At 29.9% G+C, this 14,780-nt stretch overlaps 1 protein-coding gene across 1 annotated transcript in view; it reads right to left on the bottom strand.

Annotated features, from left to right (window-relative positions):
* The window catches only part of LOC111623103 (H(+)/Cl(-) exchange transporter 7-like), a 42,260-nt gene that overhangs the window by 5,993 nt on the left and 21,487 nt on the right, over positions 1-14,780 (bottom strand). The window contains exons 4-9 of the mRNA XM_023365584.1: positions 5,775-5,907; positions 5,535-5,644; positions 5,199-5,342; positions 5,045-5,128; positions 3,990-4,083; positions 1,699-1,812 (exon numbers count right to left, since the gene is read on the bottom strand). Coding sequence (XP_023221352.1) covers positions 1,699-1,812; positions 3,990-4,083; positions 5,045-5,128; positions 5,199-5,342; positions 5,535-5,644; positions 5,775-5,907 — 679 coding nt within the window. The remainder of the gene's footprint in view (positions 1-1,698; positions 1,813-3,989; positions 4,084-5,044; positions 5,129-5,198; positions 5,343-5,534; positions 5,645-5,774; positions 5,908-14,780) is intronic.

The following is a 14,780-nucleotide window of genomic DNA, read 5'->3' as shown; positions in this document are numbered from 1 at the left end:
ATAACATTTATATAAGAAACGCTTGTGAATTATAAATAAGAGTTTTTGATGTAAACTTTTAAGTTCAATAAATTATGAAATCTTTTACTTTTTCAATTTCAGAAACTTTCATAATCAGGGTAACCTTTCCTAACTATAATATAACTGTAACAGGGTAGGCTGGATGGCCGAGCAGTCAAGGTGGCAGCCTACCACTCTGGAGGACCCAGGATCAAATCCGGATGGGTCGAAAAATTCCCAGAAATTTTTCGGAGAGTGGTCCATCCAAGCCTCGTCCCTCACCATCCAGCCACCCCATTGTGGGCTGCTAAAAGAGGCCCTCTTAGTGCCCACAAGATGGGGGAAAAACCATAACAAAGTTATGAAACTGGTATTGACATCTAATGACCAAAGTATGCATCTAACTGGAGAATCTACTAAATTCTTCCATTTTATACATTTCTAGTGCTAGAGGTTTCCAGAAGTTTCCATCATATTTAAGCAGGATATCTCTTGAATCCAGTCCATATATGTGTGTATTTGAAGCAATCTGCCTAAGTGTCTTGCAAATTGTGTTAGTCACTAGTGATGAGTTAGTTACAATTAATAGTAGTAAAACATTAGTGTTACTGCATTAGTTATTTTTGTTTACTATTGTCTTGTCTGAGATTGTCATCGTCTTTATGGACTCATGTAACAATCCAATGTCTCTGCTTTAAATTTTTATTTTGCCTCATGGATAAGTGGTTGATAAAGAAGCCAGTGACAAAGCAAAATGCTGAACTGAAGAAAGGAAAACAAACTGTGGTGGATAAAATGGTCAATCAAAGAAAAAAACGAGTCAAGAATTAAAATATATATTTTTATATTCTATTAAATATATATACACAAAATGTGAAATCTTCATACTTAAAAAAAATAGTTATATAGGCTTCAAAATATTAGATTGTATAACAAGATAATGCAGACTTTTTGGATAACAAGTTTAGTGATGAAAAATAATTCTTTAAGAACTGAGTTTGCAAACAAACAACATTTCAATCATATTTTATCTATTTACACAAATCAATGCTGTATCTAAAAAAGGTAATCTTGTAAAAATGTAGATGTCATCAAAATTTGAATGAACTTATTACATAATCCAATATATTTGTAAAGTTGAAAAAGATACAAAAATTACTAATGAAGTACTAATTCAGCTCAATGCACATGCTCAATTCTGATGATGTTTCAAATGAAATTCTAACAAAATTCACAAAGGAATGAGTTAGTTTACATTGCTACGAAAATTTCATCCAGCAATATTGATGTTTTTAAAGTCATTTGAATGTATAAATTGTAAAAAACTAAATGACACAAATAACTGCCCATGTCAAGCAACCTGAGAAAAATATTTTGGACAAGACTGTACTAACAACATTCATAACTTCAATTTTAGAAACAGCCATTTTGTTGTAAATGAATCTGTCAAAATGTCCAACAAAAAATAACAATGAAATCATTCTTGTTAACTTGTTTGATTTTAGAAAATATACCCATAATTAATCATAGAGAAAAATTTTTAAAGCAATTAGTTTTAAAGTTAAAAGTATATATTTTTATTTTATTTGTATTCTACACTTCAATGTATTATGCTTTTTCATAAAAAAATACAGAAGAATACATGAATAAAATACAAAATTCTTAAATTATACATTATTTAATAAAACTTATAAATACTGGATATACTGATTGTTATATATCGAATGGCATAAATGAGATAACTTACAATACGCCAAGTAAGATACTGATTCCAAAAACTTGCACCCTCTTCTAAACTGAAAAGAACTCCACCTGAAAAATAAAAGTTTATTAATCTAATATATATAATAAATATAATTATTTAATAATTAAAAATTTATTGTGTTGAATGATTAGTCTTTTCAAAACATTAAAACAAATATAGCATTAACATTTCTCAGTGACAGACAAATAATTGCAATGAAAAGTTCTATAATTTACAAACATTTTATAATCATATCATTCATTACAATATAATAATATGATGATACAAGATTATAAAAATTTGATGCACATTCATAGTAATCTAAATTCTTTTCTTTCTTTCATTATTTTTCAATCTAAAACTTTACCATATTACATACTAAAATCATTTAACCAGTACCTTTTCTTTAATTCAAAAACATATTTTTCCCCCAATTTCTAAAAATGAGTACAGAAAAATAAAAATTCCAATACAGTAGTACCTCATACTTTGAACCACTATAACTTTGAATTCTTCAGGGATAAAATGCCAAATCTGACAAAAATTCACTTTGGAGTTCAAATGATGCTTTAAAGATTGAACTGCACATGCAATGAAAAAATGTGCTCAAAGCATAAATACAATCTGTTGTGCATCCAAGTTGTCTCTCACATTATGTTTGTGTATTTTTCAGTGCTTTTTTCACTTTATTTTTGGTGTGTTTAGTTATATACATATTGTGTGTTATTTGTCAATTTTTAACAATTTTTTCCTAAAATTTTTCTTCAACAAGTTTATGGGCACTCCCATATATTTTGTATCCTTTAATTCAAAATTTCCTAAATGGAATTTTTTAAACCACATTTCACATGTTCAAAGTTTAGGAGCATCCTCCTCATATAAATTATGAAATTTTTTTTACAGTTTGTAGTGTTACATTTTTTTCTAAAACTCATAAAGCGTATGTCTAATTTTTATATAAAGACATTTCAACTTGATTTTATTCAAACAAAATGTGAAGTTTAAAATAAGCTTCTAAACAAAGAATACAATCTCAAATCAGAAATAATGTGTTACATTTCACAATTGTTATAATTAAATCATCTGTCAAGTAACAATAGCTGTTAAAAATATACAAAAACTTTCTGTTCAACCCAACATAGCCTTTACTTATTAACCATGGTACTTGAGAAGTGTGTGGAAGCAATGAAGTCTAAGAGGAAGGTTGTATTATCAATTGTTGAATTGAAGAAAAAACTTATCATGAAGCATGAAAACAGTATACATGTGGTAGATCTAATGGCCATGTTTAAGATACCAAAGTTGACAATGTGCAACTAGTAAATGCAATTTTCATTTTATTATACAGTATTACATATTTTATTTATTGTTTCCATGTTTTAATTTATTATTAGGGCATTTAAACATGCTATTTTTATCTTAAATTATGTGTATTTGCTGTTTTAACTTAAATTTATCAAAACGTATATTGTTTAGGTTCTGGGAATAGAATAATTTGCTTTCCATTATTTCTAATGAGAAAAATTGATTTGGACTTCAAAGACGTTTAAATTTGAATGCCCTCCTAAAATAAATTAAATTCAAGGTACAAGGCACAATTGTATTTTCTTATGGATAATGAATAATAATGCATATGCACAGATAACACATTCATTATTAAAAATTGCTCAAATAATTTTTTTCAATAATCAAATCCAAGGATAGTCTTAAAAAATTTTACTAATTACTTTAAACTTGATTTTCTTTTAAAAATTTCTGATGCAGAATTATTTTAAAATTCATGAAATTTTATAAATTTCACAATTTTACATTAATTCTGCAACATAATCTTAAAATAAGTATTTGTTATAATGCTCATTCTTAAAATTATATATTGTATTTATTCTGTATATATGCTAACCCAGTACAAAATCATTCTGTATAGAATTCATTCTTATTTTTTTAGTAAAATCAGTTACAGTTATATTGAAAAAAATGTACAAAACCATAAAAATGTTTTTATAGTTTTGCTGACTATAACAGAACTGTAGGCTGAATTTTTGGGATTTTTTTCACTAGTATATTTCACTCCTCTTAATTAATAACTTTTATAAAATTATTAATTTTAAAAGAAAGGAAATAAACAATATTTATTCTAAAATAATTGCAGGAAAATAGTTTTATTGTAGATTTGCCATATAACATATTTAACAGAGAGATTAAAAATCAAGATTTGAGATAAATTATTAAACATATTAAAACACACCTATTGGAGCACCAAAAGCTGTAGCCACTCCAGCTGCAGCCCCTGCAGAAACAAAATCTCTTTTCTCATGATCTTCTCTAAATCTTTCAAAAACCTGTAATAAAATTCTTTTTAATTTTTGAAAAAAGCAAATTTTTTTTGTTACTTCAATTACAACATTTGGATAAAAATATAAATTTATATCTGTATAATCATTTAATTTATATTGCATTCCTTAAAACTATAGTGTATTTAACCATCTGTTATTGTGTTATTTGTAACAAATGGGACAAATATAAAATAGCCGATGTTGTATTTGCCTTGTAACGGAATAATTTAATATATTGTAATTACTGTTAATTATTATTTGTAATATTTTTTCCTTACAATTTGTAATACGCTTTTCATTCAGCAGTTAAATTATTCAATTTATTTCTTTGTTCTTTTTCTTTTTAGAGAGTTAGAAAAATCTCATTTCAAAATTTAACTGAACTCTAGAGTAAAATAATTGCTCCACTAAAGGTTTTTATGTAATTTAACAATATTCTACAAAGTGATTAAGCAGATATTTAATTTTTCATTTGATAAAAAATTACATATAATATATTATATGTGATGTTATAACTACTAAAATTTAATAATGATACTTAAAACTATAAAATATTACTAGGGAAAGTATTAAGATCTTCAAAATTAGAGAAATAAGTAATTAAATATTCATTTCTTCATAACTAATTTTTTGAAAATAAGTTTGAAAAATTAATTTCAAAATCTTGAAAACTGACTGGGAAATAAATTGTCTGCCTAATAATTTATTTGAGTTAATGTAAAAAATGAAAATGCTTCTGTAAAAATATTTTTAATTAAATTAAAATGTTTCTTTGAGATATAATGGCTCCAAAAACTGAATTATGAGTTATAAAAAAAAAGTATTACAGCAAAAGAATGTTTTATGAAATGAAAAATTCATATAGATGCAATTTTAGTATATTTATCAAACGATGTTTTCAAAATTTATATTATTATTATTGTTTATTTATTTTCTTAATTACTAAAAATTACTAAATAAACTTAACCTTAAAATCTTTTCGAAAGGTAGTGCTTTTTCCTTGGGAAATTCCAGCAGCAATAACTGAACCACAATGAATCATTGGTCCTTCCTAATAATAATAAAAGTATTAATAAATTTCAAACAATTATTTAAAATTAAATAATAATTTTAAAAAATACCTTTCCAACTGCTAAACCTCCAACAACTGATAAAATAACACCAACAGCTTTTACAATTAAGGTTTTTATCCTAACTACTTCTGGAATTTTTACTCCATTTAAATAACATTTGATGACAGGAATACCACTTCCAGCAGCAACAGGCTTAGGTTAAAATAATTTATATTATAATAATTTTAAATTGAAAACAAATAGAAGCTTAAAGGAAAACTTTTAGAAATAATTTTCTCAAAAAAGTCACTAAATTATTTTTGGTTTTATATTAATAATTTGTAATTTCTAATAAAATACAAAGTTATCACTACAAAATGTAATAAAGTATAAAAAATAACTTACGGCAATGTAAGTAACAAGTAATGATCCAATTAAAACTGAAACAACATTAAATATTATCCACAATATATATGGTATAAACATGCAATCTTTATCTGTACATTTATCAACATCTGTAATAATTATTAAGGAATATATTTTATAAAATAGAATTCAAATGATAAATGATGATGATGATAATTATACTATAGGAGAGATTCTTATAGAAGTTTATAATTATATTTTTTACTATTTAAAAGATACAAAATTTCAAAACAGAAAATTTCAGTCTAGTTAACAAATCAATTAAAATTGTTATAAAACATCCTGTCATGGCGGTGAGTGTTCCAATTGCCACTATAATGAGCCAACGATAAATACTCATCTTCTTTATCAACTATAAGAAAAGAAGTTGTAACAAATTATATTAAAAATATATGGTTTAATAAGAATTTTAAACTATATATATCATCAAGAATTAATATTAATGCATTTTTTATTACATTTTTATCAAAAATTGATGCTATTATATTCTATATTATGTAGTACTTAATATTCATTTAACCAGTTGCTAATGTCATCAAATATTGATATGTACTGTAAAAGATAATTTATCTCTATTTCTTATTAGACATTCATTTTTAAGTTACTAAATTTTATTAACTAAAATGATTCCAAAGTATCTATTGATTTGCAAAACTGTTTATGCAAATTTTTGAGTAAAAAACAAGCTTAATGTTTTTATAAAAGAACTGTTAAAAGACAATAGAACAAAATGGTTCATTGGCCATTTTTCAGAACATTTGTTTATTCTATAAAAATTTTCTTTTACCCCATCAAAGGACTTTGATATACATTTTAATATGCTAAAGTTCTCTGATCATACAGATTTATAGTAAAATGCAAAATTGTCTGTATATTACAGGAAATTTTGCAAAATAATAATCTGAGGATACAAGATCTAAAAAATAAGATAAGTAATTATAATTATTTGCTTTTTGTCCTATATTTTAATTAATCTTCTTAATAGCTATATGTAATTTGCTATAAATTTTAAGGACTTATCACACCACAGTTTTCAATTAGAAATGAAATGATTTAATAAAATCTCAGTGAACTTTCCAATTGAAAACTGTGGTGTGATAAGTCCTTAAAATTTATAACAAATTACATATAGCTATTAAGAAAATTAAATAACATAAATAAATTAATATATCCTAACTAAACTGCAACAACAGCTTTCACTAATGACATCAGCAAAAACAACACACATCATTGCAAACCTACTGGAAAAATATATGTATGTGGTCTGGTAGTGTCATAAAAATAAGCTATAAGCTTTAAAAGGTTTTGTGAAAGTTATTTTTCTCTTATAGCTTCTGTATCTAAGCCAATTCAGAATAATAATTATCTGACTGCAGAAACACAAAATACATAATTCATTAATAATGCATTAATAGACAGCATCAAAATATGTGAAAGTAATATGTAGGATGCAAATTATTTCCAGATATAACAGAAACAATAAAATATATAATTTTAAAAAATTGTTCTGTTTAAAATATTTATAAAAAACAAATGTCTAAGTATTTTCATTATATTTATAAAATAATTTCAAAAATAAAATATCTAAATTGACTTATGTGAAATTCGAAGTTAATAAAAGCATTTAATACTTTAAAAGTTTAATAAATTTAAATTAAAAATGTCCTCAACCAAAGGAATTTGACCCTACAAAAACGAAATCTAAAGTACATGCGAGAATTATAACTCTTCTTGTTTAAATATAAACATTCTCACGAGCAAACCGTATATAGTTTACAGTTATCGGCGAAATTCCTCATATTGTTGTCATTCTAACACCACCTTTAACCCCACACCTGCTAAAACAATTGATCACCTGACGAATTTTCCCACCAAAAAGGTATAAAAGCCATCCTCCTTCTCCCTTCTCCGGGGAGTCGCTAATCAAGAAGTCACCATCGCACCATCAAGATAGAGATTCGCTTCCCTCTAACCAGCCGCATCACATAATAGAAGAACTTCGATCCCAACCCTCAACTTGGATCCCGCCTTCCAGAAATTAAAGGCCTTCGCTATTTATCGCAAGAGGTATGAACGCTTTATTGTAAGCTCTCTCTCTCATACGCGAATGAGACTTACCGTGTTAAAACGTTTGTTTTATTATTTGTCTGTAATAAATTGTTAGTTTAGAAAAATGGTGTCTTTATTCGACTATGCCAACGCCTTATCGTCGACCCCTCCGACTCTCCTCCACTCGCGTAACGCGTAACTGCACGTTACTACCATCCCTGACAAGAAAGTAGGTCACCGACCAGTGGCTGGAGGGAGAGGACTCCTCTTCCCTCCTGGTGGCTCACATATTGGTGTCACAGAAGTGGGGTTTGAATCTAAAAATCCCTAGAACCCTCACAACTTATAATACTTAAGAGATAGCATCGTTTTTCTCTGAATTTAAAGTAAACTTTGAAAATGATAGCCAAATGGCTGAAATGATAAAAGCATCAACTTATCACTATGTAATCCAGGTTTGAACCTGTGCCAATTGTGAGATCTCAACTGTGGTCTGAAACGTTGACCAAAATTTGTTGAAAATTGTTTGATATAAAAATGTTCTTAATCAATAAAACAGAGCAAAAAAGGTTATTTTGTGAGAGAGAGTAGAACAAGAATTTGACCTTTTCTCCTATTATTGCAAAAATAGCAAAATAAAATGTTTAATAAAACCAAATGTCATGCAAGTGATGTTGGCAATATTTGTAACTGAAGTAAAAAACTTAACTCCGAGTTATGGGCAGAAATCACAACAATTCAATAAACATCTCCGACCAGTGTCTAACCTCCAAATTTGATTCTGAATAGCTCCAGCAACAAACTAGGGTCCAATTGAAAAAGGGGAAAAGGGAGATCACAACCAACAAGAATGTCCAAACAGAGATGTGAAACCTTTAAAAAGTCTGAAACTCAATGACATGAGGGCTTGTTCAATCAAAGTCTAAGTTTTAATCAAATGATACATATAAGCAACAAACAGTGTGTTAATTACTGTACTGGGATACGTATCCCCTAGACCAGTGTTTCTCAACGAGGGCGATATCACCCCCATGTGGGTGTTTTTCCATGTTGGGGGGCGATTAGTAACAATTTATATTTTGGGGGCGAAAAACAATTTTCTGGGCGATATAGTAAAACATTATATTAAGAATAATTAGATATTTTATTTGTTGTATCGTACAATAATTAAACAAACAACATTATACTAGTCACTAGTCTATTCAATGCAGTACGAATTTGGCGTTAGCCTTGGCCCTCGGCATTGGAATTTTGAAGTGAAGGGGGCGATACTACGTTGAAGGGGGGCGACGATTTGTTAGAGGTTGAGAAACACTGCCCTAGAATGTCACTGTCGTCAGGACTCACTGTGTATCCCATTGAATTAGTTTTTAAGAAAAGATCTCCTAAACTTTTGTAAGATTTCTTTTGTATTTTATAAATGGGTGTTAATTGTAAATGGAGTTCTTGCCTCAGTGTCTAACGCCACCACCCACACATGTAGTTTACACCTTTTCACCATCCTGAATGATATGTATCCTCCTCCTTAAATAAAGAAATGTTGACTGTGACTCTAAGCAATATCAGATCTGTGATAAGATGTCATGAAGAGTACTCACACAATGCAACCCTAGGAATTCATCCTGAGTGGTCTGTTTTGTATTTGTTGGTTCTATCTCTTACAACCTGCCACTCTATTTTAAGCTGGGCCAATCCATGATAGAAAAAAATGACCCACTAGTGTCCATAGGGAAGAAAGAGTTAGAGAAAAATATTTTTATTGAACTATAACATTGAGTAAATGTTAAATATTGTGACTATACCTTAGTTCAATTTTAGCCAAAATTTTTCACCTAATATTCAACTACATATTTCTCTATTATTATTAGTTGATATTGCTTCATTAGAAATGTTCAATAGAAATGTTAAAAATAATATGAAGTATATACAGGGTTCCTATTAAAAATAATATGAAGTATATACAGGGTTCCTATTCAAATTTTTGTTTTCAATTCCATGACATTCCCTGACCAACTTTGTACAAATTCCCTGACCCTCATGTCCCTTACAGTATGGCACATTAACAAAATAAAACATCACTTGACTTACTACACACACATACTATTGCTTCTCCAACTTTTTAACTGGTTATTTTTTCTAATTAACGGTTATATATTTTTTATAACCGATGAATTAGTAAAATTAAGATAAGAAAGACAGGATTATAGCNGACGGACCACAACTTTGACTTCCATCGCCATTCTACAGTTCCTGCACCGACTACGATTCATATGACCCATTCAACGAACACATATTAGTCATATCTGCATTGAGGTGTTTGCATTGTTTTAGAGCTTTGTGAACACTCTCTCAGACTAACCGTTAAAGCTGTTAGGGTGTCCCTTTGGGATAGGGAACTTATGTTAGCCGCAGTTACTCTTAGTTGTATTTAACCGCATTTAACCTATATATTGTTATCGCCTTATGTGTCCTAGCTTAGCCATTCAATAAATGTTTGTTATTTTTGTTGAACCTGTTTCCTGTCATTTAAGGACACCTGCCAGCTTCCTCACCTCCCTCCCCACTCAATTTGCCCTCCTAGCCATCCAACGACTCCAAAATCGGGNACGCAATCAAAATTATTAAAATGAAAAATGATAAATAATACCATTTAAATTAATTATTATTTTTGGTTTTTTGTTATTTTTTTTCATCAGTTTATTAACACTTGCCCTCAAATTGAAAATGTAAAATGTATGTGAAAGAGAGAGAAGGTGTGTTAAAATTTTTCAAAAATTTTTTTATCAATGTTAGATTATTAAGAGTATTAGGTTTTTCTCTCAAACTTAATACTGCATAATTAATACAGCAGTTTTAAAATCTAAAAATAACAATTGATATTGTTGTATGCTTGTATATTGTGTGTGCTATAATTTTGGAGAAATTTTATGTATGTTTGGGTGAAATTTTGGATCCTGAAAATATTCTACACCCCTTTTCATAAGTTGCATTGTACTACAATACTTCTTGCTGCCTGCAGACAGCTACAATTGGTCAGCCACACTGTCAGCAAACAAAATCAACATGCAACCAAGGAAACAATTGTGAGATCAGCCAGGACGTAGATTTTAGTCTACGACACTTACGGCGCGCGATTGTGAGATCGCTCTCGTAACGTTTTATAGGAGGGCGGTAATTTTAGGAAAAGGGGATTCAAGACTGTGAGGTCTTTATCCCAAATTGTCAGGGTCCCGACACCAGTTAATCAATCTTATTATACGCGGATTAACACGCGTATGCGATCTGATTCGGTCACACAATTAGGAGACATTTTAGTTGGAAACGAAATAATAAATTTAATAAACAAGAAAATAAATCATACAAAAGGTGGATAAACGAGAGACAGAACAACTACAACCAATATACAAATCAGGAGATAATTAAACTTATATTCTACCCTATTCGCTATCGAGAGAGAGCTCACAAAAATCGTTATAAAACATACGACCTGTTTCAGTTGTCGTTCGTCTTCTTCTCTGTATGCAAGTTCAGTTACTTCTTCGTATGGGAGATCAATACGTGCACACATATAAAAGTATATTTCCTACGTGCAGACTTATTCCGTATGTGACTCGTCTGAGGACGTTGGTCATCAGGAGGGAAACGTATGTGGAGTTTGTATGCTTTCGGATCTGTCGCTGAACTCCCCGAATTCAGACAAGTTCCCTCTATATCTTCTGAATGCCGACCAATCATCGGCCAGTAACTCTTTCGTGAGAATGGATGAAAGGGGGGATGAATGAGGGGTAACCATTTCCCATCTGAGCTGGATTTTAACCAGGTAAGGGAAAGTCAGAGGATGTTCTCTTCTGTGAAAGGAAGTAACATCTGTTATCTGGGTTTTTCCCACGTTAAAACAGTATTTTTCTCACAAAAATTAAAGTAATATTTGATGACATTATTTTAACGTAAATAATAAAATATTAATTTAGACCCAGGGGCCTTTCGGGTCTCTCACAATTTTCTTGACTTTTTCTGAACACTAATGAAAATCCCTGACTTTCCAGGTGTGTAGGAACCCTGTATATACAGCTTACATTACTTTCATGTCAGGTTCTTACATTTTCACAAAATAAAAATTTTTTATTCTTAATATTTAATGAAATAAATGTTCTTAACACAATACAGCTTGAAACCTCACACCAAACATCACATAAAAGAAAGTAAAACCACACTGTGTGCAGCATTAACAGTTTTTTTTAATTTTCGCTAGCACTTTCAACAAACTTATATTTATCATTTTCAGGCAAACAAGATTTAAAATATAGACCACGATATTCTAACGTAAATAGAATAAATATATTTAAATTAAAATTAGAAGTTGTTATGTGTGTGATCAAAGTTCAATTATGCAATATGTTGAAAAATCATGCAGCACATGCATGAGACACACCCATGTCAAAGATGTGATGGCAAACACATATCACTGTTTAGCCATTTATATACCCACACGCTGAGTAGGTCAAGTGTGAGTGTGTTACATGGTTCCAAGGCTGTTGTATGGAGAGATTCTCATATGAAAATGAGTTTCCAGTTGCTGCAGTGCCTGAGTAGCTTTGTTTGAGCCAATAATGAGTTGTAGTTCTGTTTGAGCATCTTTTTTGTGAGCTCCATGGTACACTTTCCTTTCACCACGAAGAAAAGCATAGATAGGCAGTTATCAAGCATTCATTTTGTGGCCCTAATGTACGTCATATTCACCCCATTACAGGATTCTCTAACAGCATAGCATAGATTCCCAATTTTTCAAAGGTGGAAAGTTTATCCCAATCATTGCAGATGAGTCGTCATAAATTCGGTAGCAGGAATAGAACAGAAGAAAGTTGTGTTCCCTGAACATACAGTAAATGTGTATGCAGAGTAATCCAAGGTACAGCATCAGTAGTTGAACTATTGACACCTCTCTCGTTATGCATAATGTGCTTGGAAATAGTAATTCCCTGAACATATTAAATACATGCATAAACTTAGCGCATAAAAAAACCAATTGTGCTTATTGCCAAATCTATGGTGCTCAACTCGATGTTTACAAGCACTTGCAATTGACAGTAATAAAAATGCTCTTCTAATGTGGGCAGCAATAATGGCATCAACATATCACAAAGGATAAGAAAGAGCAGGAGTAATATGAGGCACCATATTAAACTTATGGAAAATTAATAGAAGCCCTTCAGGGGATCTATGTATGAACCAAGAATGTTATTGCTGCATCTACCTCTTTTTCCATGTGAAGTTAAAAGAAGGCAAATGGACTCAGGTGGTGCTGCAAACAGAAACTTGTTTTCATATGAGAATCTCTCCTTACAACCTTGGAGCTATGTAACACACCCACACTTGACCTATCCAGCGTGTGGGTTGCCCTATGTAAATGGCTAAACAGTGATATACATCCATTATCACATCTTGTTTGCCTGATGATGATAAATATAAGTTTTTGAAAGTACTAGTGCAGTGGTTCTCAACCTTTTTTGTTGATGTACCCCATTTTCCCATTAGTTGTTTCTCAAGTACCCCTTATATTTCAGTATGTAAATTTTATAATTACTGTGTTAGATGTATACAGCCCTTAAAACTGAGCACCATAAAAAAACTAACTAACTAACTATAACTAAAAATGAATTACTTATTTTACATAAATAATAATCAATTTAATCAGGTACATACATTTATTTATTATTACTGTATTTGACAAGTATATTATATAAAATCACAGAAGTCATTTCAATACATGCATAAATTACATTTCCTAAAAATAAATAATTATAATTAACAATAAAGAAAATTTAGATTATTCTATAATAATTTCTAATAAAATTTAATAAGATATTTGTTACGATAAATCTTCAGCAATTTTTTCGTGGTTCCAACGTTGTTAATTAATTAAATAGAGATTATAATTGTGTACTGACATTGAAAGTAATGACTGTGAATTTATAATGCGCAGAATAATACATAAATCTTTCAATTTTTGTAACAAATGTAACATCTAAATTTGCTAAATATCAAGTAATGCGTGCATGCAGTGACACGTATTTCATGGTGGGAGTACGATCCAGGCCTCATTATTCCTAATACCAGTAGTCTAGTAAAAACAGGAAAAGCCTTTATGCTAAATATTCTATAATTATTGCTTGATCTTATCGAGCAATAATTATAGAATATTTAGCATAAAGGGGATGAAGACTCGGGACTACTCTTGCGCGAGTATGAAGAAGAGTAGAGAAAAAGTAATTAACGGAAGAGGCGAAGGGAAAAAGTAAAGCGAGATAGGAAAGGGGATGAAAAGTATTATTACAGAATATAAAAAATATTTTTTTCTATTCTAAAATTAATGATCAGTTAAACCGTAATTTTACTAGACTACAGGTTCACTCGACACTAACGGCACAAATAGACAGGCAAATCAAATGGACAAACAAGTTGTTCAGACTGTTAAAAAGGAAATTGACGTTCACACTGGGATATTTTAAAGCAAGTTTTTGTTGTTTCTTGTGTTAATAATTTACAGCAAATTGATTAACATACGCCATTTTATAATGAAAGTTAGATGTATCCCTTCGAGTTACGTTTGTACCCCTAGGGGTACATGTACCCCCGGTTGAGAACCACTGTACTAGTGAAAATAAAAAGTGTTAACACCACACTGTGTGTTTTTACTTTCTTTTATAAATGTTCTTATAACATCTACTGTATTTTCAAATAAATAAAAACATGTTATACATGAAAACTGCTTGTTTTTGCATTTTTGAAACATACATCCTACTTTGATTATAAGAACATGCTCTTATATGCACCAGCTTGCTTTGATTTATAAGATTTTGCACTGCTGTATAAACTGAATGTAAATGTACTAATACAGTAACTATTTAGTGACATCTCTGTAATAGCCAGATAACTGTTATTAAAAAACAAAAAGCTGAAGTAGACAAATGTTTTTGATACTACAGTCGACCCCCGTATAAGATCATTGATTATTCCGTTTTATATGAATTCCATGTTGTACAAGTCACTTAAATTTTACAAATACGTGAGCCGTTCACAGCCCGGTACACGTATTTGTAAAATCTAAGTGACCCGTACAACATGGAATTCATATAAAACGGAATAATCAATGATCTTATACGGGGGTCGACTGTA

The sequence above is a fragment of the Centruroides sculpturatus genome, unplaced genomic scaffold (genome assembly GCF_000671375.1).
Source record: "Centruroides sculpturatus isolate CEXI.00-Female unplaced genomic scaffold, Cexi_2.0 scaffold346, whole genome shotgun sequence".
In the NCBI taxonomy this organism is placed as follows: domain Eukaryota; kingdom Metazoa; phylum Arthropoda; class Arachnida; order Scorpiones; family Buthidae; genus Centruroides; species Centruroides sculpturatus.
Note: the sequence above shows the minus strand (reverse complement) of the source record. Positions and strands in the feature narration are given on the sequence as shown.